Below are 24,644 nucleotides of genomic sequence, written 5' to 3'. Positions count from 1 at the left end.
AGAGTAACTGAGACAGAAAAACAGATGAGTGATCTAGAAGACAGAATGGCAGAAATAACTGCTGAAGAGAAAAATAAAGAAAAAAGAATGAGAAGACACCTGTGACAGTATTAAACTCACCAATGCTTGAGTTATAGGGACCTCAGAAGAAGAACAGAAAAATAAAGGCACTGAGAACATTTTTGAGGAGATTATAGTTGAAAACTTCCTCAATATGGGAAAGGAAAAAGTCAATCAAGTCCAAGAAACACAGAGTCTAATATAGGATAAACCCCAGGAGAAAGATGTTGAGACAAATACTAATCGAGCTAACAGATATTAAACACAAAGATTAAAAGCACAAAGATAAAGACAGAATATTAAAGGCATCAAGGGCAAAGAAACAAATAACATACAAGGGAAAGCCCATACAAGTAACAGCAGATCTTTCAGCAGAAACTCTGCAAGCCAGAAGGTAATGTCAGGAAATATTTAAAGTACTAAAAGAAAAAAAAAAAAAAATCTACAATCAAGCCTATTCTATCTAGTAAGGATCTCATTCAAAATTGATGGAGAAATCAAAAGCTTTACAGAAAAGTAAAATTTAAGAGACTTTCAGTTCAGTTCAGTTCAGTTCAGTCGCTCAGTCGTGTCCGACTTTTTGCGACCCTATGAATCCCATCATGCCAGGCCTCCCTGTCCATCACCAACTCCCGGAGTTCACTCAGATTCACATCCATCGAGTCAGTGATGCCATCCAGCCGTCTCATCCTCTGCTGTCCCCTTCTCCTCTTGCCCCCAATCCCTCCCAGCATCAGAGTCTTTGCCAATGAGTCAACTCTTCTTTTGAGGTGACAAAGTACTGGAGTTTCAGCTTTAGCATCATTCCTTCCAAAGAAATCCCAGGGCTGATCTCCTTCAGAATGAACTGCTTGGATGTCCTTGCAGTCCAAGGGACTCTCAAGAGTCTTCTCCAACACCACAGTTCAAAAGCACCAATTCTTCGGCGCTCAGCCTTCTTCACAGTCCAACTCTCACATCCATACATGACCACAGGAAAAACAATAGCCTTGACTAGACGGACCTTCGTTGGCAAAGTAATGTCTCTGCTTTTGAATATGCTATCTAGGTTGGTCATAACTTTCCTTCCAAGGAGTAAGCGTCTTTTAGTTTCATGGCTGCAGTCACCATCTGCAGTGATTTTGGAGCCCAGAAAAATAAAACTATTTCCACTGTTTCCCCATCTATTTCCCATGAAGTTATGGGACTGAATGCCATGATCTTCGTTTTCTGAATGTTGAGCTTTAAGGCAACTTTTTCACTCTTCACTTTCACTTTCATCAAGAGGCTTTTTAGTTCCTCTTCACTTTCTGCCACAAGGGTGGTGTCATCTGCATATCTGAGGTGATTGATATTTCTCCTGGCAATCTTGATTCCAGCTTGTGCTTCTTTCAGCCCAGCATTTCTCATGATGTACTCTGCATATAAGTTAGACAAGAGCTAATACCTATACTTCTAAAACACTTTCTAAAATTTGCAGAGGAAAACACTTCCAAATGCATTCTACAAGGCCACAATCACACTGATGCCAAAATCAGACACTGATATTACAAAAAAAGATAAAGGCCAATATCAGTGATGAATATAGGTGCAAAAATCCTCCAAAAAAGTATAACAAACAGAATTCAAGAACACAATAAAAACATCATACACCATGTCAGGTGAGTTTCTTCCAGGGTTCAAGTATTCTTGGATATACTCAAGTCAATTAATATGATTCACCATGTTAACAAATTGAAAGCTAAAACAAAATGATAATTTCAATAGATGCAGAAAAAGCTTTCAACAAAATTCAGCACCAATTTATGATAAAAAAAAAAGCCTCTCCAAAAAAATAGGTATAGCAGGAAGCCACCTTAACATGATAAAGGGCGTATACAACAAACCCACAGAGAAACTTAAAGCATTACCTCTAAGCTCAGAAACAAGAACAGGGTGCCCAGTCATGCAACTAATATTTAAAATAGCTTTGGAAATCCTAGCTACAGCAATCAGAGAAGAGATAGAAATAAAAGAAATCCAGATTGGAAAGGAAGAAGTAAAACTCACTATTTGCAGATGACATTATACTCTACGTAGAAAAGCATAAAGATACTATAGATCAGTCTTATGGACTCTGTGGGAGAGGGATAGGGTGGGGAGATTTGGGAGAATGGCATTGAAACATGTATAATATCATGTATGAAAAGAGTCGCCAGTCCAGGTTCAATGCACAATACTGGATGCTTGGGGCTGGTGCACTGGGACGACCCAGAGGGAGGGTATGGGGAGGGAGGAGGGAGGAGGGTTCAGGATGGGGAACACAGGTATACCTGTGGTGGATTCATTTCGATATTTGGCAAAACTAATACAATATTGTAAAGTTTAAAAATAAAATAAAATTTTAAAAAATTAGTAGAAATTATCAGTGAATTTAGTAAAGTCACAGATTATAAAGTTAATACACAGAAATCACTAGTATACCTATAGAATAACAAAGAAAAATCAGAAAAAGAAATTAAGGTATCAGTCCCATTTACCATTGCAACAAAATGAATAATATACCTAGGAATAAGCCTAACTATGGAGAGAAAAGAACTATATACAGAAAATTATGAGACACGGATGAAAGAAATGAAAGATGGCATTAAGAGATGGAGGATATTCCATGCTCCTGGGTTGGAAGAATCAATATGGTGAAAACGACTGCACTACCCAAAACAATCTAAAGATAGAAAGCAATATCAAATTACCAATGGCATTTTTCACATATCTAGAACAAAAAAATTCACAAATTCTATGGAGACACAGAAGACCCCAAATAGCCAAAGTAATTTTAAGAAAGAAGAATAGAGCTGGAGGAATCAACTCACCTGATTTGAGACTATATTACAAAGCTATAGTCATCCAGAGATCATGGCACAAAAACAGAAGTATAGACCAATGGAACAAGATATAAAGCTGAGAGATAAACCCACACATCCATGGGCACCTTATCTCTGAAAAAGGAGGCAAGAATATACAATGGCAAAAATGTGGTCTCTCCAATAACTGATGCTGGAAGAACTGGATAACTATGTGCAGAGGAATGAAATTAGAACACTTCATAATACCATACCCGAAGGTAAACACAAAATGGATTAAAAACTAAATCAGACACTATAAAATCCTTAGAAGAACAGATAGGCAGAACACTGTATGGCATAAACCATAGCATGATCTTTTATGACTCACCATCTAAAATAAATGAAATAAAACAAAAAATAAATGTGTGATCTAATTAAACTTATAAGCTTTTTCACAGCAAAGGAAACTATAAACAAAGTGAAAAGACAATCCTCAGGATGCAACAAAACAATAGCAAATGAAACAATTGATAAAGTAATAATTTCCAAAATATGCAAGCAGCTCATACAACTCAATACTAGAAAAACAAACAAGCCCATCAAAAAGTGGGCAAAAGACCTAAACAGACATTTCTCCAAAGAAGACCTACAGATGGCTAATAAACCCATGAAGAGATGCACAACATCACTTTAGAGACATGCTAATCAAAACTACTATGAGATGTCACCTCACACCAGACCAAATGGACATAATCAAAAAATTCACAAACAACAAGTGTTGAAGAGGGTCTGGAGAAAGGGAACCCTTCTGCACTTCTGGTGGGAATGTAAATTGATACAGCCACTATGGAAGATAGTATGAACATTCCTTAAAAGAACATTAAGAATAAAACCACCCTATGACCTAGCAACACCACTTCTAGGCATATACCCTGAAGAACTCAAAACTGAAAAAGACACCTGTACCCCAGTATTCATTGTAGCACTATTTACAATAGCCAATGCATGCAAAAAACCTAGATATCCATCAACAGTTTAATAGACAAAGAAGCTATGGTACATATATAAAATGGAAAACTACTCAGTCATAAACAGGAATGCATTTAAGTCAGTTCTGATGAGGTGGATGAACCTAGAGCTTATTATACAGAGTGAAGTACATCAGAAAGAGAAAAAAACATATATCATATATTATTGTACTTATAAGGAATCTAGAAGCATGATCTGAGAAGCAATGGCACCCCACTCCAGCACTCTTGCCTGGAAAATCCCATGGACGGAGGAGCCTGGTAGGCTGTAGTCCATGGAGTCGTGAAGAGTCAGACACGACTGAGCGACTTCACTTTCACTTTTCACTTTGATGCATTGGAGAAGGAAATGGCAACCTACTCTAGTATTCTTGCCTGGAGAATACCAGGGACGGAGGAGCCTGGTGGGCTGCCATCTATGGGGTCGCACAGAGTCAGACACGACTGAAACGACTTAGCAGCATCAGAAGCATGGTACTGATGAACCTGTTCACAGAGCAGCAGTGGAGATGCAGACATAGAGAACAGTCTTATGGACAAGGGTGGGGGAGAAGAGGGAGAGGGTGAGATGAATGGAGACAGCAGCATAGATGCATATACACCAATATATGTAAACAATAGCCAATGGGAATTTGTTGTATCACTCAGGGAACTCAACCAGGGTTCTGTAATAACCTAGATGGGGTGGGAATGGGTGAGAGGTGGGAGGGAGATTCGTATGTACACCTCTGGTTAACTCATGTTGATGTATGACAGATTGAAACTAATACTGTAACACTATCATGAATCAATTAAAACAAATAAATATTTTTTAAAAAAGAATAGGAGCAGAAATTTCTCTCCTAAAACATTAAGAAGTGACACAGTTCAGTTACTCATACAAGGTCAGGTGTCAGGTTTGCTGTTGATCAATCACTAACCAGTGTCTGACTCTGTGACCACATGGACTGTAGGACGCCAGGCTCCTCTGTCCTCTATTGTCACCTGAAGTCTTTCCTGTCCATTGAGCCAATGATGCTATCTAACCCATCTCGTCCTCTGCCATCCCCTTCTCCTTTTGCCTTCAATCTTTCTCAGCATCAGGGTCTTTTCCAATGAGTCAGCTCTTTGCATCAGGTGGCCAGAGTACTGGAGCTTCAGCTTTGACATCAGTCCTTCCAGTGAATATTCAGGATTGATTTCCTTTAGGATTGACTGGTTTGATCTTACACTTCAAAGACTTTCAAGAGTCTTCTTCAGCACTGCAATTCAAAAGCATCATTTCCTCAGTGCTCAACTTTCTTTATGGTGCAACTCTCAGATCCATACATGACTACTGGAAAAAAACATAGCTTTGACTGAATGGGGCTTTGTCAGGCATGTGATGTCTCTTTCAGTACACTGTCTAGGTGACTGCAGCTCCATGAAATTATAACACGCTTACCCATTGGAAAGAAAGTTATGACCAAGCTACAGGTGTTAGGTTAGTAAATGGTATACAGGAAGGACAGCGAAGCCTGGTATGCTGTAAGACTGAGTTGACTGAACAACAACAACAACAACATATGAAGGAAACAGTGGGAGGGAAAACAAGAAGCTTAATTGAAACTGTGCAAAGATGAGTTTGTAAAATTGAACATTTTCAGTTACTGCACCTAACTGTAAGTTTATTCCCACTGAGGACAAGTCTATTTGTTATCTCAACTGAAATATGCTATTCAAGTAGTTTGATGATCTTTTCTATCATGATGTATATGGGGTTTTTTTCCATACCTCCAAGCAATTCTCCAACACAAACTGAGTATTCTACAATTTAGTACATACTAATACCATCTACCTGAAACAGCTTCAGATCCCAGAGGTTAAGAGCTCAGTCCCACAAACATGCTGCCCTCCCCACTTCAGAAGCTGATGACAAATCCATGTGACCCTGCACTTCTAGTCTAATCATTAATATTGGAGGTAGCTACAACTTTTTTTTTTTTTTTAGTGTCAAGGTAGACATTTTTTGTTTTTATTTTATTATTATTATTATTAATTTTTTTTTACTTTACAATATTGTATTGGTTTTGCCATACATCAACATGCATCTGCCATGGGTGTACACATGTTCCCCATCCTGAACCCCCCTCCCACTTCATTCTTCAATATCTGCAAATCAATCAATGTAATACACCACATTAACAAATTGAAAAATAAAAGCCATATTATTATCTCAATAGATGCAGAGAAAGCCTTTGATAAAATTCAACATCCATTTATGATAAAAACTCTCCAGAAAGCAGGAATAGAAGGAACATACCTCAACATAATAAAAGCTATATATACAACTTTGTCTTCAGGTTCAGTTACTTTGCTAGTGTGGCCCATGGAACTCAACAGAAACTAAATAGATTAACTCATGACCAGCCAGATGGAAGGGAGGCCTAAGGCAAGGTGTGATAGAAGTTAATAGAAGACAGCAGGAACCTACTAAATGCAGAGCTTCCATGCTCTTCCAGGGTTCACTCTCCCAGTTCCTCCAAGCTATCAGTGCTGGAGATTATCAGAACTCAGGCACCACTACATGGGCATAAAGTATTTCTTCATTCACCATTGCTAACTGATGGAACCTCCATTTTCTTGCCCTTCCCTGGACATCAGGAGGGTAGGATTGTTGTTTCAACTGTCTAATCACATGGCTAGTTGCCCTGGGCAACTAGCTTCCATCCTTAAAGGATTTCCAAAAGTCACTGTATTAACATAACAAAAGACATATAGGAAATTTCAAAAGTTTCTAGAGTTCTATTCCCAAAATGGGGACAAAGACCAACTATGTCTATTTTATTGAAAATCACAATATCACAAACACGAAAATTGTTGCAAGTTTTTTTCAGATGGTAACATATTGGCAGTGTATTGTATCAATCATTATAATTTGCTTGCACAAATAAATTTTCTATTTGTCTTTGCAAAAATTTGATTTCTTGTATTTTTTAAACCAAGTATTAAACAAGTATTAATCAATTTTTTAACCAAGTATTTTAACCAGGTTGTGTTGATTATTAGTTTGTCTGCATTTGTTAAGATGTTCAATCACTAATAACATTCTTTTTCCAGGCTTACAATTTCTTACTCTGCCAAAGTGCAAGGTTTAGGTCATAATATAAGGGCTTTTCGGAGAAGGCAATGGCACCCCACTCCAGTACTCTTGCCTGGAAAATCCATGGACGGAGGAGCCTGGTAGGCTGCAGTCCATGGGGTCGCTAAGAGTCGGACATGACTGAGCGACTTCACTTTCACTTTTTACTTTCATGCTTTGGAGAAGGAAATGGCAACCCACTCCAGTATTCTTTCCTGGAGAATCCCAGGGACACAGGAGCTTAATGGGCTGCTGTCTATGGGGTCGCACAGAGTCGGACACGACTGAAGTGACTTAGCAGCATAAGGGCTTTTCACCAGAAAATGGATATTTCCCTTTCCTGGAAAATGTAACTATCTGTAATTTAGGCCTTTTATGTCATTAAACTATCTGGCACAAAGATAGATATGAACACAGGCTGGGGACATTGAAGTCAGCCACCAAATGGTCACTGTCTATTGCTACATAATGTGGATAGGAAACTATATTTGAATACAGGAGATTCTCCGAAGATTCTCCTTTCCACTATTCCATTTTCCAATAAAGGTTAATAGAAGATAGCAGAAACCTACTAAGTGTGAGATCCTTCTAATTTCTGACCATTTGGAAATGAAGTTTAGGTTAACCGCAAAAGGTAAGTGACATGGACTGTTTCATTGCTGGCTGAAAAAAAGGCAGATATATAATCAGGTTTAGAAAAACAAATTTATAATTTCAACAGACTCTAAAGGTGACTACTGTACTGAGGATTGCTTCATTGTGCTTTCTAGCTTGATTCTTATAAATAAACTTGTAAATTTCTAACTACATTTTCCTCTTGGCCCTTATGGTTTTAAAGAAAAATCATTCCATTTTTTAAAGTACAAGACACCTGTGTGGAGTTGTGACTAAATTAAAAGAGGTAATAATGTCACCATATATAAATAAGGTGATTCAGTAAGTTTGGAATGCAGCCTATAGAAAGAGAACAAAGGAATCTTCATTTTATTTATTTATTTTTTCCTTAATTACCTTTTATTTTTTTTAACATAAATTTATTTATTTTAACTGGAGGCTAATTACTTTACAATATTGTAGTGGTTTTGTCATACTTTGACATGAATCCATCATGGGTGTATGTGTGTTCCCCACCCTGAACCCCTGTCCCACCTCCCTCCCTATCCCATCCATCTGTGTCATCCCAGTGAACTTCCCTGGAAGTGACATGTGTCCCTCACTGTGGATAAACTTTTCATCATTAACCTAGATGTTTTATCATTGGCGCTGTATAGATGGAGAAGTCTTGAGGCTACTGTAAGAATAAGACTGAAAACAAGAGGCAGGAGGCTTAAGTACAAATCCTGAGAATACCAGGGACTCCAGGGAACATTAATCAATAGGAGCTCATCAAATGCCTCCATACCTACACTGAAACCAAGCACCACCCAAGGGTCAACAAGTTCCAGAGCAAGACATACCATGCAAATTCTCTAGCAACACAGGAACATAGCCCTGAGCTTCAATATACAGGCTGCTCAAAGTCACTCCAAACCCACTGACATCTCATAACTCACTACTGGACACTTCATTGCACTCCAGAGAGAAGAAATCCAGCTCCACCCACCAGAAAACCAACACAATCTTCCCTAACCAGGAAACCTTGACAAGCCACCGATCCAACCCCACCCACAGGGAGGAAACTCCACAATAAAGAGAACTCTACAAACTGCTAGAATACAGAAAGGCCACCCTAAACACAGCAATATAAACAAGATGAAGTGGCAGAGAAATACCCAGAGCAGGTAAAGAAACAGGAAATATGCCCACCAAACCAAAAAAAAAAAAAAAAAGAGGAAGAGATAGGGAATCTACCTGATAAAAAATTCCAAATAAATGATAGTGAAAATGATCCAAAATCTTGAAAACAAAATGGAATCACAGATAAATAGCCTGGAGACAAGGATTGAGAAGATGCAAGAAAGGTTTAACAAGGATCTAGAAGAAATAAAAAAGAGCCAACATATAATAAATAATGCAATAAATGAGATCAAAAACACTCTGGAGGGAACCAACAGTAGAATAACAGAAGCAGAAGATAGAATAAGTGAGGTAGAAGATAGAATGGTAGAAATAAATAAAATAGAGAGGAAAAAAGAAAAACGAATTAAAAAAAATGAGGACAATCTCAGAGACCTCTTGGACAATGTTAAATGCCCCAACATTCGAATCATAGGAGTCCCAGAAGAAGAAGACAAAAAGAAAGACCATGAGAAAATACTTGAGGAGATAATAGTTGAAAACTTCACTAAAATGGGGAAAGAAATAATCACCCAAGTCCAAGAAACCCAGAGAGCCCCAAACAGGGTAAACCCAAGGTGAAACACCCCAAGACACATATTAATCAAATTAACAAAGATCAAACACAAAGAACAAATATTAAAAGTAGCAAGGAAAATAACACACAAAATAACACACAAGGGGATTCCCATCAGGATAACAGCTGATCTTTCAATAGAAACCCTTCAGGCTGGGAGGAAATGGCAGGACATACTTAAAGTGATGAAAGAAAATAACCTACAGCTCAGATTACTGTAGCCAGCAAGGATCTCATTCAAATATGAAGGAGAAATCAAAAGCTTTACAGAGAAGCAAAAGCTGAGAGAATTCAGCACCACCAAACCAGCTCTCCAACAAATGCTAAAGGATCTTCTCTAGATAGGAAACACAGAAAGGGTGTATAAACTCAACACAAAATAATAAAGTAATGGCAACAGGATCATATTTATCAACAATTACCTTAAATGTAAATTAGTTGAATGCCCAACCAAAAGACAAAGAGAGGCTGAACGGATACAAAAACAAGACCCCTATGTAGGTATGTTGTCTACAAGAGATCCACCTCAAAACAAGTGACACATAAAGACTGAAAGTGAAGGGCTGGAAAAATATATTCCATGCAAATAGAGACCAAAAGAAAGCAGGAGTAGCAATACTCATATCAGATAAAACAGACTTTAAATCAAAGGCTGTGAAGAGAGACCAAAAAAGGACATTACATAATGATCAAAGGATCAATCCAAGAAGAAGATATAACAATTATAAATATATATGCACCCAACATAGGAGCACCACAATATGTAAGACAAATGCTATCAAATATGAAAGGGAAAACTAGCAATAACACAATAATAGTGGGAGACTTTAATACGCCACTCACACCTATGGATAGATCAACTAAACAGAAAATTAACAAGGAAACACAAACTTTAAATGATACAATAGACCAGTTAGACCTAATTAATATCTATAGGACATTTCACCCCAAAACAATGAATTTCACCTTTTTCTCAAGCACACATGGAACCTTATCCAGGATAGATCACATCCTGGGCCATAAATCTAGCCTTGGTAAATTCAAAAAAATTGAAATCATCCCACTCATCTTTTCTGACCACAATGCAGTAAGATTAGATCTCAATTATAGGAGAAAAGCTATTAAAAATTCCAACATATGGAAGCTGAACAACACACTGCTGAATAACCAACAAATCACAGAAGAAATCAAAAAAGAAATCAAAATATGCATAGAAACGAATGAAAATGAAAACACAAAAACCCAAAACCTGTGGAACACTGTAAAAGCAGTCCTAAGGGGAAGGTTCATAGCACTACAGGCATACCTCAAGAAACAAGAAAAATATCAAATAAATAACCTAACTCTACACCTAAAGTAACTAGAAAAGGAAGAAATTAAGAACCCCAGGGTTAGTAGAAGGAAAGAAATCTTAAAAATTAGGGCAGAAATAAATGCAAAAGAAACAAAAGAGACCATAGCAAAAATCAACAAAACCAAAAGCTGGTTCTTTGAGAGGATAAATTAAATTGACAATCCATTAGCCAGACTCATCAAGAAACAAAGGGAGAAAAATAAAATCAACAAAATTAGAAATGCAAATGGAGAGATCACAACAGACAACACAGAAATACAAAGGATCATAAGAGACTACTATCGGCAATTATATGCCAATAAAATGGACAACGTGGAAGAAATGGACAAATTCTTAGAAAAGTACAACTTTCCAAAATGGAACCCGGAAGAAATAGAAAATCTAACAGACACATCACAGGCATGGAAGTTGAAACTGTAATCAGAAATCTTCCAACAAACAAAAGCCCAGGTCCAGACAGATTCACAGCTGAATTCTACCATAAATTTAGAGAAGAGCTAACAGCTATCCTACACAAACTCTTCCAGAAAATTGCAGAGGAAGATAAACTTCCAAACTCATTCTATGAGGCCACCATCACCCTAATACCAAAACCTGACAAAGATGCTACAAAAAAAGAAAACTACAGGCCAATATCACTGATAAACATAGATGCAAAAATCCTTAACAAAATTCTAGCAATCAGAATCCAACAACACATTAAAAAGACGACCAAGTGGGCTTTATCCCAGGGATGCAAGGATTCTTCAATATCCACAAATCAATGAATGTAATACACCACATTAACAAATTGAAAAATAAAACTCATATGATTATCTAATAGATGCAGAGAAAGTCTTTGACAAAATTCAACATCTATTTATGATAAAAACCCTCCAGAAAGCAGGAATAGAAGGAACACACCTCAACATAATAAAAGCTATATATGACAAACCCTCAGCAAACATTATCCTCAATGGTGAAAAATTGAAAGCATTTCCCCTAAAGTCAGGAACAAGACAAGGGTGCCCATTCTCACTACTACTATTCAACATAGTTTTGGAAGTTTTGGCCACAGCAATCAGAGCAGAAAAAGAAATAAAAGGAATCCAAATTGGAAAAGAAGAAGTAAAACTCTCACTGTTTGCAGATGACATGATCCTCTACACAGAAAACCCTAAAAACTCCGCCAAAAAATTACTAGAGCTAATCAATGAATATAGTAAAGTTGCAGGATATAAAATCAACGCACAGAAATCCCTTGCATTCCTATGCACTAATGAGAAAATAGAAAGAGAAATTAACGAAACAATCCCATTCACCATTGCAATGAAACAATAAAATACTTAGGAATATATCTACCTAAAGAAACAAAAGACCTACATATAGAAAACTATAAAACACTGGTGAAAAAAAAAATCAGAGGACACTAATAGATGGAAAAATATACATGTTCATGGATCAGAGGAATCAATATAGTGAAAATGAATATACTACCCAAAGCAATCTATAGATTCAATGCAATCCTTATCAAGCTAACAATGGTATTTTTCACAGAGATAGAACAAATAATTTCACAATTTGTATGGAAATACAAAAAACCTCGAATAGCCAAAGCAATCTTGAGAAAGAAGAATGGAACTGGAGGAATCAACCTGCCTGACTTCAGGCTCTACTACAAAGCCACAGTCTTCAAGACAGTATGGTACTGGCACAAAGACAGAAATATAGATCAATGGAACAAAATAGAAAACCCAGAGATAAATCCACGCACATATGGACACCTTATCTTTGACAAAGGAGGCATGAATATACAATGGAGAAAAGACAATCTCTTTAACAAGTGGTGATGGGAATACTAGTTAACCACTGAAACTAGAACACTTTCTAACACCATACACAAAAATAAACTCAAAATGGTTTAAAAATCTAAATGTAAGACCAGAAACTATAAAACTCCTAGAGGAAAACATGGGCAAAACACTCTCTGACATAAATCACAGCAGGATTCTCTGTGACCCGCCTCCCAGAATATTGTAAATAAAAGCAAAAATAAACAAATGGGACCTAATTAAACTTAAAACCTTCTGCACAAAAAAGGAAACTCTAAGCAAGGTGAAAAGACAGCCTTCAGAATAGGAGAAACTAATAGCAAACAAAGCAACTGACAAAGAATTAATCTCCAAAATACAAGCAACTCCTGCAGCTCAAATCCAGAAAAATAAACCACCCAATCAAAAAATGGACCAAAGAACTAAACAGACATTTCTCCAAAGAAGACATACAGATAGCTAACAAACACATGAAAAGATTCTCAACATCACTCATTATCAGAGAAATGCAAATCAAAACCACAATGAGGTACCATTTCATGCCAGTCAGAATGGCTGCTATCAAAAGTCTACAAGCAATAAACGCTGGAGAGGGTATGGAAAAAAGGGAACCCTCTTACACTGTTGGTGGGAATGCAAACTAGTACAAGCACTATGGAGAACAGTGTGGAGATTCCTTAAAATACTGAAACTAGAACTGCTATACGACCCAGCAATCCCACTGCTGGGCATACACACCAAGGAAACCAGAATTGAAAGAGACACGTGTACCCAAATGTTCATCGCAGCACTGTTCATCTTTACGCACCAATGTTCATCTTTACGAGAGCTGTGAGATTGATTATCCCAAACTGTGGTCTATAGCAGTACTTCATTTTGTTTTCTAAATTAGTGAATATTAATGTATTGTATGAAACTGCTACAAATGTTTTATCCATTCTCTGAATGTTCATGGGACCAATGTGCATTTTTGCCATTTAGAATAAAGCTGCAAGAACAGTTCTCTCTATGTATCTTTTTGTGGGCATGCACTCTAGATCCTCTGGTGAGGGAGAGGATAATGGGATAAACTTCCAGGTGCAAAATAGATGAGTCATAAACATGAAATATTCAAGTAGAACATATAGGTAATAACTATGCAACTTTTAAAATCTTGATAGATGGTAACTAGACTTACTGTGGCAATTATTTTGAAATGGACAGAAACATGGAATTACTATACTGTGCATTGGAAAGTAACACAATGTTGTAGGCCAACTGAGCAAAAAAATACTTTGAAAAAGAGATCTGATTTATGGTTATCAGAGGCTAGGGCTGGAGATAGGGGAACTGGATGACGCCAGTCAAAAGGTATCAACTTCCAGCTGTGAGATAGGTTAATACTAAGGATGTAGTGTACAACATGATTAATATGATTTAATTCTGCTGTCTCTTATGTATGGAAGTTAATAGGAGAGTAAGTCCTGAGTTCTCATCACATTTTTTTCTTTAATTTTATATGTATATGAGTTGATGGATATTCACAAACCTTATTGTTGTAATCATTTTATGATATATTAAAATTACATCATTAGGCCATACACCTGAAACTTATTCAGTGCTTTATGTCAATTATATGTCAACAAAATTGGGAAAATTGATAATCATAAAACTCACACATAAATAGCATGTAAGTAACGTGATTGTTCTATAACTTGTGTGACTGTTTTTAAGATCTAATATAATTACAAAAAAATCTATTCACTTCCTTAAGCCCATGAAAATATGAATGACCCAAATGGCTGGGAAAAACTTCACCTACTCTCTAGAAGTACATTATTGAATGTTAGTATCTGATATATGGCTTTGGAACCAGTCCATATTAGCCACAGAGAGTTGTGCACATAGATGTCAGGTGATGAATACAATAACTTATTGTGAAACTACCAACAGAAACAAGTTGGGGAAATCTTGAAACTTTGAACTTTGGTATGTACACAATGGCACTAATTAACTAGGTTCATTGTAATGCATTTAAATTCAGTCACACTTGGTAACTGCACATGGAGCAGATTTTGAACCCTAAACAGTGCAACTGGAGTATTTGTGTGAATGTACCATTGTGAATATCTAACATGTTGTTGCTAATCAGTGTCCTTCTCACCTCGTGGTTTTACACTGCTCACGGACAGGGTAAGTTGAAACAGATATAAACACTCAGCCTTCCTCCTAAATATAACTATTTACTTTCCTTGTGTGTATTCTGATCTAGTTGACTGGTTAAAATAGTCTACACTGTGAGATAACCATAAGAATATATTAATGGAAAAATTATCAGATATTCACCTAAAAGAGGAAAACAAAATAAATACTTTTCTATGTCAGCTGAGTTTCACAGTGCAAAAAGGTATGTAGTTTATAGGGCCATGTGAATATGCTCATGAAAATGTGAATAGAAAATGTGTCACAGAAAAGCTAGATTATAATTCTAGAATGTTTAGGAGAGTCTTACTTGTAATATGAGGAAAATCTGGAGAACAATGGTTATTTTTATACTTTTACACATGGTGACTTTGCAGGTTCAAATCTCATTTTAAATATGTTCAGTTGACTGTATTGTGATTACAGCTTAATAGACCTATTCAAGGTCATTAACATCACTGTTAGTTTAAGGCTTTAAAAAATCCAGCTTGGGTACCAGATACATTTTCCTTTTACAAAATGTGGAATACAGTTTTAAATTCCAGTGTAATGCTGATACATTTAGAATTATTTTCAGAAAGAAATGGAAATGTTGACAACCTTGAAAAAAACTTGTCATTTTATTTTTAAACATAAGTTCTTTTCATTAGTTATCTATTTTTTACACAATAGTGTATGCATGTCAAGCTCAATCTCCCAATTCATCCCTCTACCCTTGGGCCCCTTTTTATCCATACATCCATTCTCTTCATTAGCAAAGAGTTCCTTGCATACTTCAATCATCTGAATTTTCTGTAACTTTTTTTTTCCCTAGAAACCATAATGCAATGAGTGTAATTAACTGAACAAGGATATAATTCATAGATGAAATATTAATTCAAATTGTATACTGAGATAAAACATTATTTCTACTTTTGTTATTCCAAGGGAAACCTTGTAATTATCCAGTAATAAAACATGGACGGCTATATTATTCATACAGAGGATACTTTCCAGCACGTGTAAATCAACAGTTTGTCTATAACTGTGATCATTATTTTGTGCCTCCTTCACAACGTTCCTGGGACCACCTGACTTGCACAGCAGAAGGATGGTCTCCAGAAGAACCATGCCTCAGTAAGTAAACCTCTTTAAGTTTATATGCATAATCTTTGAAAGAGTAAAGAGACAAAAGTTGACAAGTGAGTACAGTTAAGTGTTATATAACAACAGTAAGGCCAAGGGATGAGTTCTATGAGCAAAAAATCCAATAGAACTTCCCTTTACTAGAAACTTTTCATGTAAATCCTGTGAGAGATACAGAGACTTTACAAGAATATGTGCATCATTTATACATATTTTACTCATAAAACTAAAGACAAATAATATGGAATGTTATCTTTTTCATTTTCCACAAATGTGGTACTAGCTTCCATTTTTATTGTTGCATGTTATATTTTAATACTAATGTATTCTTATGTAAATTATATAAGGTTAATCTTTAATGTACTATTTTCCCAAATTTATGTTGTATTTCTTTCATATTAATTTTATGATCCTAAGGACAATGTATTTTCAATTATTTGGAAAATGGACATACCCCACATCCTGAGGAAAAATATTTACAGGGTGAAACTGTAAGAGTTCGCTGCTATGAAGGCTACAGTCTTCAAAATGATCAGAACACAATGACCTGCACAGAGAGTGGCTGGTCTCCTCCTCCCAGATGCATCCGTGTCAGTGAGTAAACTGGGCTGAAATCCCATGTGTTCATAATTTTCTAAGACTCAGCTGTATTATCCACTTCAAAAGTTTATATCAGATTCTTGTTTTGCCAAAGGACCTATTTAATTTTATTGTTTACAAATGTCTATGAGTGTACGTATAGACTTCTTGATAAGTATATAACAAAATACATGTACCTATTGATAGACAGTAGTCAAGAAAAGAGGAAAAGAAGAAACCTGTAATAACAGAGTGAGCTCAGAAAAATGGCAGGAGTCTCACTGTCTCTCCTGATATAAACACAGACTTTGACCATCATTTGTGGATAACGATGGTATCTTTGTGGGGTCCAGGAGTCTAGCAGAGACATGACAGCATGCTGCTAGGGCACTAAGATTCAAGGCTGGACACCTCACAGGGGGTTAGAGACGTAGCCTCATACTGCCCCTGAAGTGGCTCTGCTTAGTGCCAAGACAGACCCCTCAGCACAGGATTTTACCTGTGGGGAAAATAAGAGCGTGTGAGCAAGGGCGGCGTCCTCATCTTCCATCACACTTCTCTCTCCCCTTATCCAGGACACTGGGGTCACCTGCATGGCTGGGATGGGGAGAGGCCAGGAGCACAGCATCCAGGGCTAGAATTCTTCAAGGAACATGGGTCCTACTGACAATGTGGAGACCCCACCAGGGAGCCCCAAACCATTTCAGACACCGTGCTTGTGGTTCTGTGCACCCCTGGGACCCTCATCTCATCCACATCCCCTCCCCAGGTCCAGCTCCCTGTCTAAGTCCCCATGGTTGCATCTAGACCTTTGCAGATGGCCTGTGGTAGATCTAGAAGCCAATCTGTCCCCATGGGTCTGTGAGAAAGCATAGGAATGTAAGCATTTGGCATTGCCCCAGGGAAGCAGTCAGGAAACTGTCAGCACAGAGACTGTCTTTGCTGCGTTGATAGATGCATATGAGCTTCAGAATTCTCTCCTAGGAGGAACTGAGTACATGGGACAGGTGTCTCCTTAAAAAATGTCTGAAAAATCTCAAAATCCCTATCAATGTGACAGTGTACTTCCCTCCCCAGGTCAGTCTGTAAAAACTGGAGAGAGTGACTGCTTTAAATGCAAACACAGCAACCTGAGACTTCAAGGGACACAGACATCAAAGGACTAAAATGTTAACAAAGAAACAATAGTTTTTCAGTTACTGACCCCAAATAACAGATATGGACGATTTGTCTGATAAGTAACTCAAAGTAATTGCTTAAGAATTTCATTGAGATAGAAGAAAACAGTGGAGAAGGAAATGGCAACCCACTCCAGTATTCTTGCCTGGGAAATCCCATGGACAGAGGAGCCTGGATGGCTACAGTCCATTGAGTCTCAAATAGTCAGACACAACTGTAGTGACTTAGCATGCAAACATGCAATCCTTTATATTTAGAGTAATTATTGATAGATAAGGATGTATTAATATTATCTTTTTTATTTTACAGGATGTTTTGTAGTTTCCTAATTATTTCCTTCCTCTGATGGCTTGCCTCTTTGAATTCATGATTTTTGTTATAGTAGTATGCATTTAATAAACTTTTTTTTTTTTTACCATTTGTGAATCTAGTATGGATTCTTGCTTTATGTAAAGCAAGAATTTACATAAAACACCTTACAGAGAGAGCAGTGTATTTTATGCTGACAATATATGAACATCAACCACATATTAAATCTCCTTCTTTTTACCCTTCTCCATTTTATCTTTTTGATGTCATGATTTACCTCTTTTTATAGTGAGTACTTAATTAAAAAATAATTGTAGATATAGTAATTTTTATATTCCTGTACTTTAACTCTTAAATAGTTAAGTGTTTAACATTCCATATCAAGGTACTGCAGTGTTCTGAATGTGAATTTGCACTTAAGTTTACCAGTGTACTAGGTATTTGCATGGAATGAATTAGCATTCTTTTACTTAATCTTCAATAATTCCTTTTAATGTTTCAGTAATGAAGGTCTGTGTGCCTACTCAGTTACCTCAGCTGTGTCTGACTCTTTGGGACCCTGTGGGCAGCCTGGTCCCGCCAGGCTCCTCCCTACACGGGGTTCTCCAAGCAAGAGTATTGGAGTGAGTTGTCATGCCTTCTTCAAGGAAGGTCTAATTGTGCTCTGTTTCCTCAATATTTGTTGGTCTGGTGAAATCTTTATATTCTTTTCTTTTCTGAATGATATTTTCAAGTATTCTTCTTTGGCAGTTTTTTCTTTCAACACTTGGAATATATCATCCCACTTTCTCCTGGCCTAGTAGGTTTCTGCTGAGAGATTTGCTAAGATCCAAATGAAGGCTCCTTAGTAAATTTCTAAGTTTTTGTTTTGTTAGCTTGTTTGTTTTTTCTTCATGCTGCTTGAAGGCTTCTCTATTTTTCTTTGATTTTGCAACTTTATTATAAATGCGTGTTGTAGAGGATTTTTTAAGTTGATTTGGTCACCTGTAAGCTTCCTGAACTTAGATATTCAAATATGATCTTTGATTTGGGGAGTTCTCAGACATTACTCCTTAAATATATTTTTTGCCTCATCTCCTTTTCTGCTCCTGGAACTTCAATAATTTGCAAATCAGTTCTGTTTTCAATGTAGCATAGATCATGTAGCCTTTCTTTGTTCTTTTACATTATTTTGTTTTTAATTTTGTTTTTAATCTCCCTGGACAGGATAACTTTGATATATCATCTATCTGACAGATTCTTCTACCTTTTTGACTCTGTGGTTGATGCTCTTTAATGAATTATTTCATTTCATCCTGGAACCTTCAGCACCAGAGTTTCTGTTTTTTTATGATCTGTATATTTTTATTAAACTGCTTGTTTTGTCCATTGTTTATTGTTTTCCTGCTTTTGTTCAAGTATCTTACTGTATTTTCTATAACACACCAAGTTATTTAAAGTGGCTATCTTGAATTCTTCACTGGATAAATCACACATCGCCAATTGAATATGAATACTGAAGATTTTTATACTTTGTTGCTGTCATGATACTTTGAGTTCATGTTCCTTGAAGTTTTGTGGTGCTGTTTTTCTAATTAAAGTTCCAGTCTCCTTTGGGTGAGAGACAACTTCCTTCAACCCTGCTAGAGACTCCGCAACTATTTCAGATCTTCTATAGTGGCACCTGCTGACACTTCTCATCCCTGTTTTGTCAGAATTTCTGTGCTTCTACGTCTTGTCTAGATAAATTAGCGCACCAGAAATGGTACTGACAGCCTGTCCTTTGTTTTCCCCAAAGTAGCACTACATCTTTTTTTAATTTTTTTTTTTACTTTAAATTTTTTTTTATTTTAAATGGAGGCTAATTACTTTACAATATTGTAGTGGTTCTTGCCATACAATGACATGAATCAGCCATGGGCATACATGTGTTCCCCATCCTGAACCCCCCTACCACCTCCCTCCCCATCCCATCCCTCAGGGATATTTCAGTGCACCAGCCCTGAGCACCCTGTCTCATGCATCGAACCTGGACTGGCGATCTGCTTCAAATATGATATTATCCATGTTTCAGTGCTACTAATCTTGTGTTCCTGTTCTGGGCCACAGATTTAAGCCAAATTTCAGTGCAAGCTCACTGGTGGTCTGTCAAAGGTTGCTCTTCCCTCTGAGTCAGTTGTAACCACAGGGATCTGGCCACAGGATGTGAATGAAGCAGACAGAGGTCCTCTTGTCAATACCTGGAGTTTCACAGAAGGACTTAGCTCCATGCATGAATTTTTAAGATAGGCTTTCCAGGACTCCTGGAGTGCAGCTGAGAGGGAATTGTGATGGTTCATGAGCCACTGTAGGCATCACAGTCAAGACAGAGATCTGTCTGCCTTTTACCTCATGCATGCATGAGCGAGCCTCCTCCTGGGTCCATTGGCATATGGAATTTCAGGGGTGGATGGTTGTTTATTTTATATTTATTTATTTTTAATAGAAGTATACTTACTTTATAGTATTATGTTGGGTTCTACCAAAAATCAACAAGAATCAGCCATAGATTTACCCATGTCCCCTCCCACATGAACATCCCTCCCAGCTCCCTGCCCATCCCACCCTTCTAGGTTGTTACTGAGCTCTGGTTTGAGTTCCCTGAGTCATACAGCAAATTCCCATTGACTGTCTATTTTACATATGGTAGTTTAAGTTTGCATGCTAACCCTCTCCATACATCCCACCCTCTACTTCCTCCCTGCCAGCCGTGTCCATAAGTCTGTTCTCAGTGTCTGTGTCTCTATTGCTGCTGTGCAAATAGGTTATCAGTACAATATTTCTAGATTTCATGTATATGTGTTAGTATACGATATTTGCTTTTCTCTTTCTGACTTACTTCACTCTGTATACTAGGCTCTATGTTCATCCACCTCTTTAGGACTGACTCAAGTGCATTCCTTTTTATGACTGAGTAATATCCCACTGTATATATGCAGCACAGCTTCTTTATCTATTAATCTGTGGACATCTATGTTGCTTCCATGTCCTAGATGTTATAAATGGAACTGCAGTGAACATTGGGGTACATGTGTCTTTTTCAATTTTGGTTTCCTCAGGGTATATACCTAGGAGTGGGATTGGTGGGTCATATAGTGATTTTACTCCTGGCTTTGTAAGTACTCTCCATTTTGTTCTTTAGAGTGGCTATATCAATTTACATTCCCACTAACAGTGCAAGAGTGTTCCCTTTTCTCCACACCTTCTCCAGCATTTATTGTTTGTAGACTTTTTGACGATGGTCATCCTGACTGGTGTGAAGTGATATCTCATTGTAGTTTTGATTTGCATTTCTCTAATAGTGATATTGAAATATATTTATGTGTTTATTCACCATTTTAGGTCTTTAGACAAATGTCTGTTTAGGTCTTTTTCCCATTTTTTGATTGGATTATTTGTTTTTCTGGTATTGATTTGTATGAGCTGCTTGTATCTTTTGGAAATTAATCCTTTGTCAGTTGTTTCATTTGCTATTATTTTTTTCTCTTTCTGAGCATTGTCTTTTCACCTTATTCATAGTTTCCTTTGCTGTGGAGAAGGTTTTAAGTTTAACTATGTCCCACTTGAGTATCCTTGTTTTTATTCCACTACTCTAGGAGGTGGGTCATAGAGGATCTTGCTATGATTTATGACATAGGGTGTTCTGCCTGTGTTTTCCATCCATTTTGAGTTTATCTTTGTGTATGGTGTTAGAAAGTAGTCTAATTTCATTCTTTTCCATGTAGCTGTCAAGTTTTCCCAGCAGCACTTATGAAAGCACTCTATTTGCCCCATGGTATATTCTTGCCTCCTTTGTCAAACATAAGTTTTTCATAGGTGTATGGGTTAATCTCTGGGCTTTCTATCTTGTTCCATTGGCCTATATTTCTGTTGTTCTGCCAGTACCATACTGTCTGGATAACTATAGCTTTGTAGTCAGTCTGAAGTCAAGAAGGTTGATTCCTCTAGTTCTATTTTTCTCTCTCAAGATTGCTTTGGCTATTCAGGTCTTTTGTGTTTCCATATGAATTGTGACTTTTTCTTCTAGTTCTTTGAAAAATAACATTGGTATTTTGATACAGATTGCATTGAATCTGCAGATTATATTTGGTAGTATAGTCATTTTCATAATGTTGATTCTTCTAACCCAGGAACATGGAATATCTCTCCATCTATTTATGTTGTCTTTGATTTCTTTCCTCAACGTCTTGTACTTTTCTGTATACAGCTCTTATGTCTCCTTAGGTTTTTTCCCTAGGCATTTGATTCTTTTTGTTGCAATGGTAAATTAAGATACCTTAATTTCTCTTTCTGATGTTTCATTTTTAGTACAGAGGAATGCAAGTGATTTCTGTGTATTCATTTTGTATGCTGTCAGTTTGCTAAATTCACTGATTACCTCTAGTAATTTTCTGAACATATCTTTAGGGTTTTCTAAGTATAGTATCGTCTGTCTGCAAACAATGAGAGTTTTGCTTCTTCTTTTCCAATCTGGATTCCTTTTATTTCTTTTTCTTCTCTGCTGTAGCTAGGGCTTCCAAACAATGTCGACTAATCGTGGTGAGTGTGGGCACCCTTTTCTTTTCCTCATCTCACAGGGAATGCTTTCAGTTTTTCACCTTTGAGAATAATGTTTGCTCTGGGTTTCTCACATATGGCCTTTATTATGTTGAGGTAGGTTACTTCTTTGCTCATTTTTTGAAGAGTATTTATCATAAATGGGTACTGAAATTTTTCAAAAGCTTTTTCTGCCTCTGTTGAGATGACCATATGGTTTTATCTTGCAATTTGTTAATATGGTATATCACATTGATGGATATACACAAGTATATTGAAGAATGCTTGCATCCTTGGGATTAACCCAACTTGATCATAGTGTGCTATCTTTTTAATGTATTTTTGAATTCTGTTTGCTAGAGCTTTGTTGAGGATTTTTCCATCTATTTTCATCAATGATATTGGCCTGTACTTTTCTTTTTCATGTTGTCTTTGTCTGGTTTTGGTATTAGGGTTATGATGGCTTTGTAGAATGAGTTTGGAAGTGTTCCTTCCTCTGCAGGTTTTTGAAAGAGTTTGATAAGAATAGGCATTAGCTCTTCTCTAAATGTTTGAGAGAATTCACCTGTGAAACTATGTGGCTTTGTGCTTCAGTTTTTTGGGAGTTTTTAAAATCACATTTTCAATTTCAGTGCATGTAATTGGCTTGTTAATAATTTCTATTTCTTCCTGGTTCAGTCTTGGTAGATTGCACTTTTCTAAGAATACATCCATTTCTTTCAGGTTGTCCATTTTATTAGCATATACTTGCTCATAGTAGCCCCTTGTGATCCTTTGTATTTCTGTGTTGTCCGTTACCCTCTCCTTTCTCGTTCCTAATTTTGTTGCTTTGATTATTCTCCCATTTTTTCTTGATGGATTTTACTAATTGACAATTTTGTTTATCTTCTCAAAGAAGTACCTTTCAGTTTTATTAATCTTTACTAATGTTTCTTCACTTCTTTTTCATTTATTTCTGATCTGATCTGTAGGATTTCTTTCCTTCTACTAACTTTGTTTTTTTTTTTTCTTTTTATGTCCTTCTTTATCCAGTTGTTTTAGGTGTAAAGTTAGGTTGTCTGATGTTTTTCTTTTCTTTTTTTTTTTTTTTTGCTATAAACTTCCCTCTTAGAATTGTTTTGTTGCATCCCATAGGTTTTGAGTTGTCATGTTTTCATTGTCATTTGTTTCAAGAATTCTTTTATTTCCCTTTTGATTTCTTCACTTACCTGTTCATTATGTAAAAGCATATTGTTTAATCTCCAAGTGTTTGTGTTTTTTACTGTCATTGACATCTAGTCTCATAGTATTGTGGTCATAGAAAAATGCTTCATAGAACTTCAATTTTTAATAATTTACTGAGGTTTGATTTTTGGCCCCAATATAGTCTATCCTGGAAAATGTTCCAAGCACACTTGAGAAGAAAGTGTATTCTTTTGGAATTGTGTGGAAAATGCTGAATATATCAATTAAGTCCCTTTGGTCTAATGATTCATTTAAGGTTTGTGTTTCCTTATTGAGATCTTTCCTGATGGCTCAGAGGTTAAAGTGTCTGCCTGCAATGTGGGAGACCTGGGTTTGATCCTTATTAATTTTCTGTTTTGATGATCTGCCCATTGGTGTAACTGGGGTGTTAACATCCCTTACCGTGATTGTGTTGCTGTCAATTTCCCTTTTTACGTTTGTTAGTATTTGCCTTATGTACTGAGGTGTTTCTGTGCTGGGTGCATAGATGTTTAGAATTTTGTCTTCTTTTGGGATTGATCCCTTGATCATTATGTAATGTCCCTTCTTATTTTAAAGTTAATTTTGTCAGAAATGAGAATTGCCACTCCAATTCCTTTTGATTTCCATGTGTATGGAATATGTTTTCCATCCTTTTACTTTCAGTCTGTATGTGTTTCTAGGTCTGAAGTGGGTCTCTTGTAGACAGCCTATATATGGGTCTTGTTGTCTATCCATTCAGCCAATCTGTGTCTTTTGGTTGGAGAGTTTAATCCATTTACATTTAAAGTAATTATTTATATATTACTATTAACATTTCACTATTATAATATAATATAATGGTGTATGTTCCTATAGCATTTTTTAAATTAATTAATTTATTTTAATTGGAGGCTAATTAATTGACAATATTGTAGTGGTTTTTGCCATACGTTGACATGAATCAGCCATGGGTGTACATGTGTCTCCCATCCCACCTCCCTCCCCATTCAATCCCTCAAAGT

At 36.7% G+C, this 24,644-nt stretch overlaps 1 protein-coding gene and 1 long non-coding RNA gene across 4 annotated transcripts in view; both read left to right on the top strand.

Annotated features, from left to right (window-relative positions):
• Positions 1 to 24,644, top strand: part of LOC133227543 (uncharacterized) — a 93,484-nt gene that overhangs the window by 13,679 nt on the left and 55,161 nt on the right. The window lies entirely within an intron of this gene.
• The window catches only part of LOC133227537 (complement factor H-like), a 67,834-nt gene continuing 57,722 nt past the window's right edge, over positions 14,533 to 24,644 (top strand). Inside the window, exons 1-3 of one of the 3 annotated variants that reach the window (XM_061382128.1) lie at positions 14,533 to 14,682; positions 15,619 to 15,807; positions 16,234 to 16,410. In XM_061382128.1, coding sequence (XP_061238112.1) covers positions 14,625 to 14,682; positions 15,619 to 15,807; positions 16,234 to 16,410 — 424 coding nt within the window. In that variant the 5' untranslated portion in view covers positions 14,533 to 14,624. The remainder of the gene's footprint in view (positions 14,683 to 15,618; positions 15,808 to 16,233; positions 16,411 to 24,644) is intronic. The other 2 variants (XM_061382129.1, XM_061382130.1) reach the window with 2 other exon arrangements.

This window comes from Bos javanicus, chromosome 16 (assembly GCF_032452875.1).
Source record: "Bos javanicus breed banteng chromosome 16, ARS-OSU_banteng_1.0, whole genome shotgun sequence".
NCBI lineage: Eukaryota > Metazoa > Chordata > Mammalia > Artiodactyla > Bovidae > Bos > Bos javanicus.
This window is presented reverse-complemented; position numbering and strand designations above follow the sequence as displayed.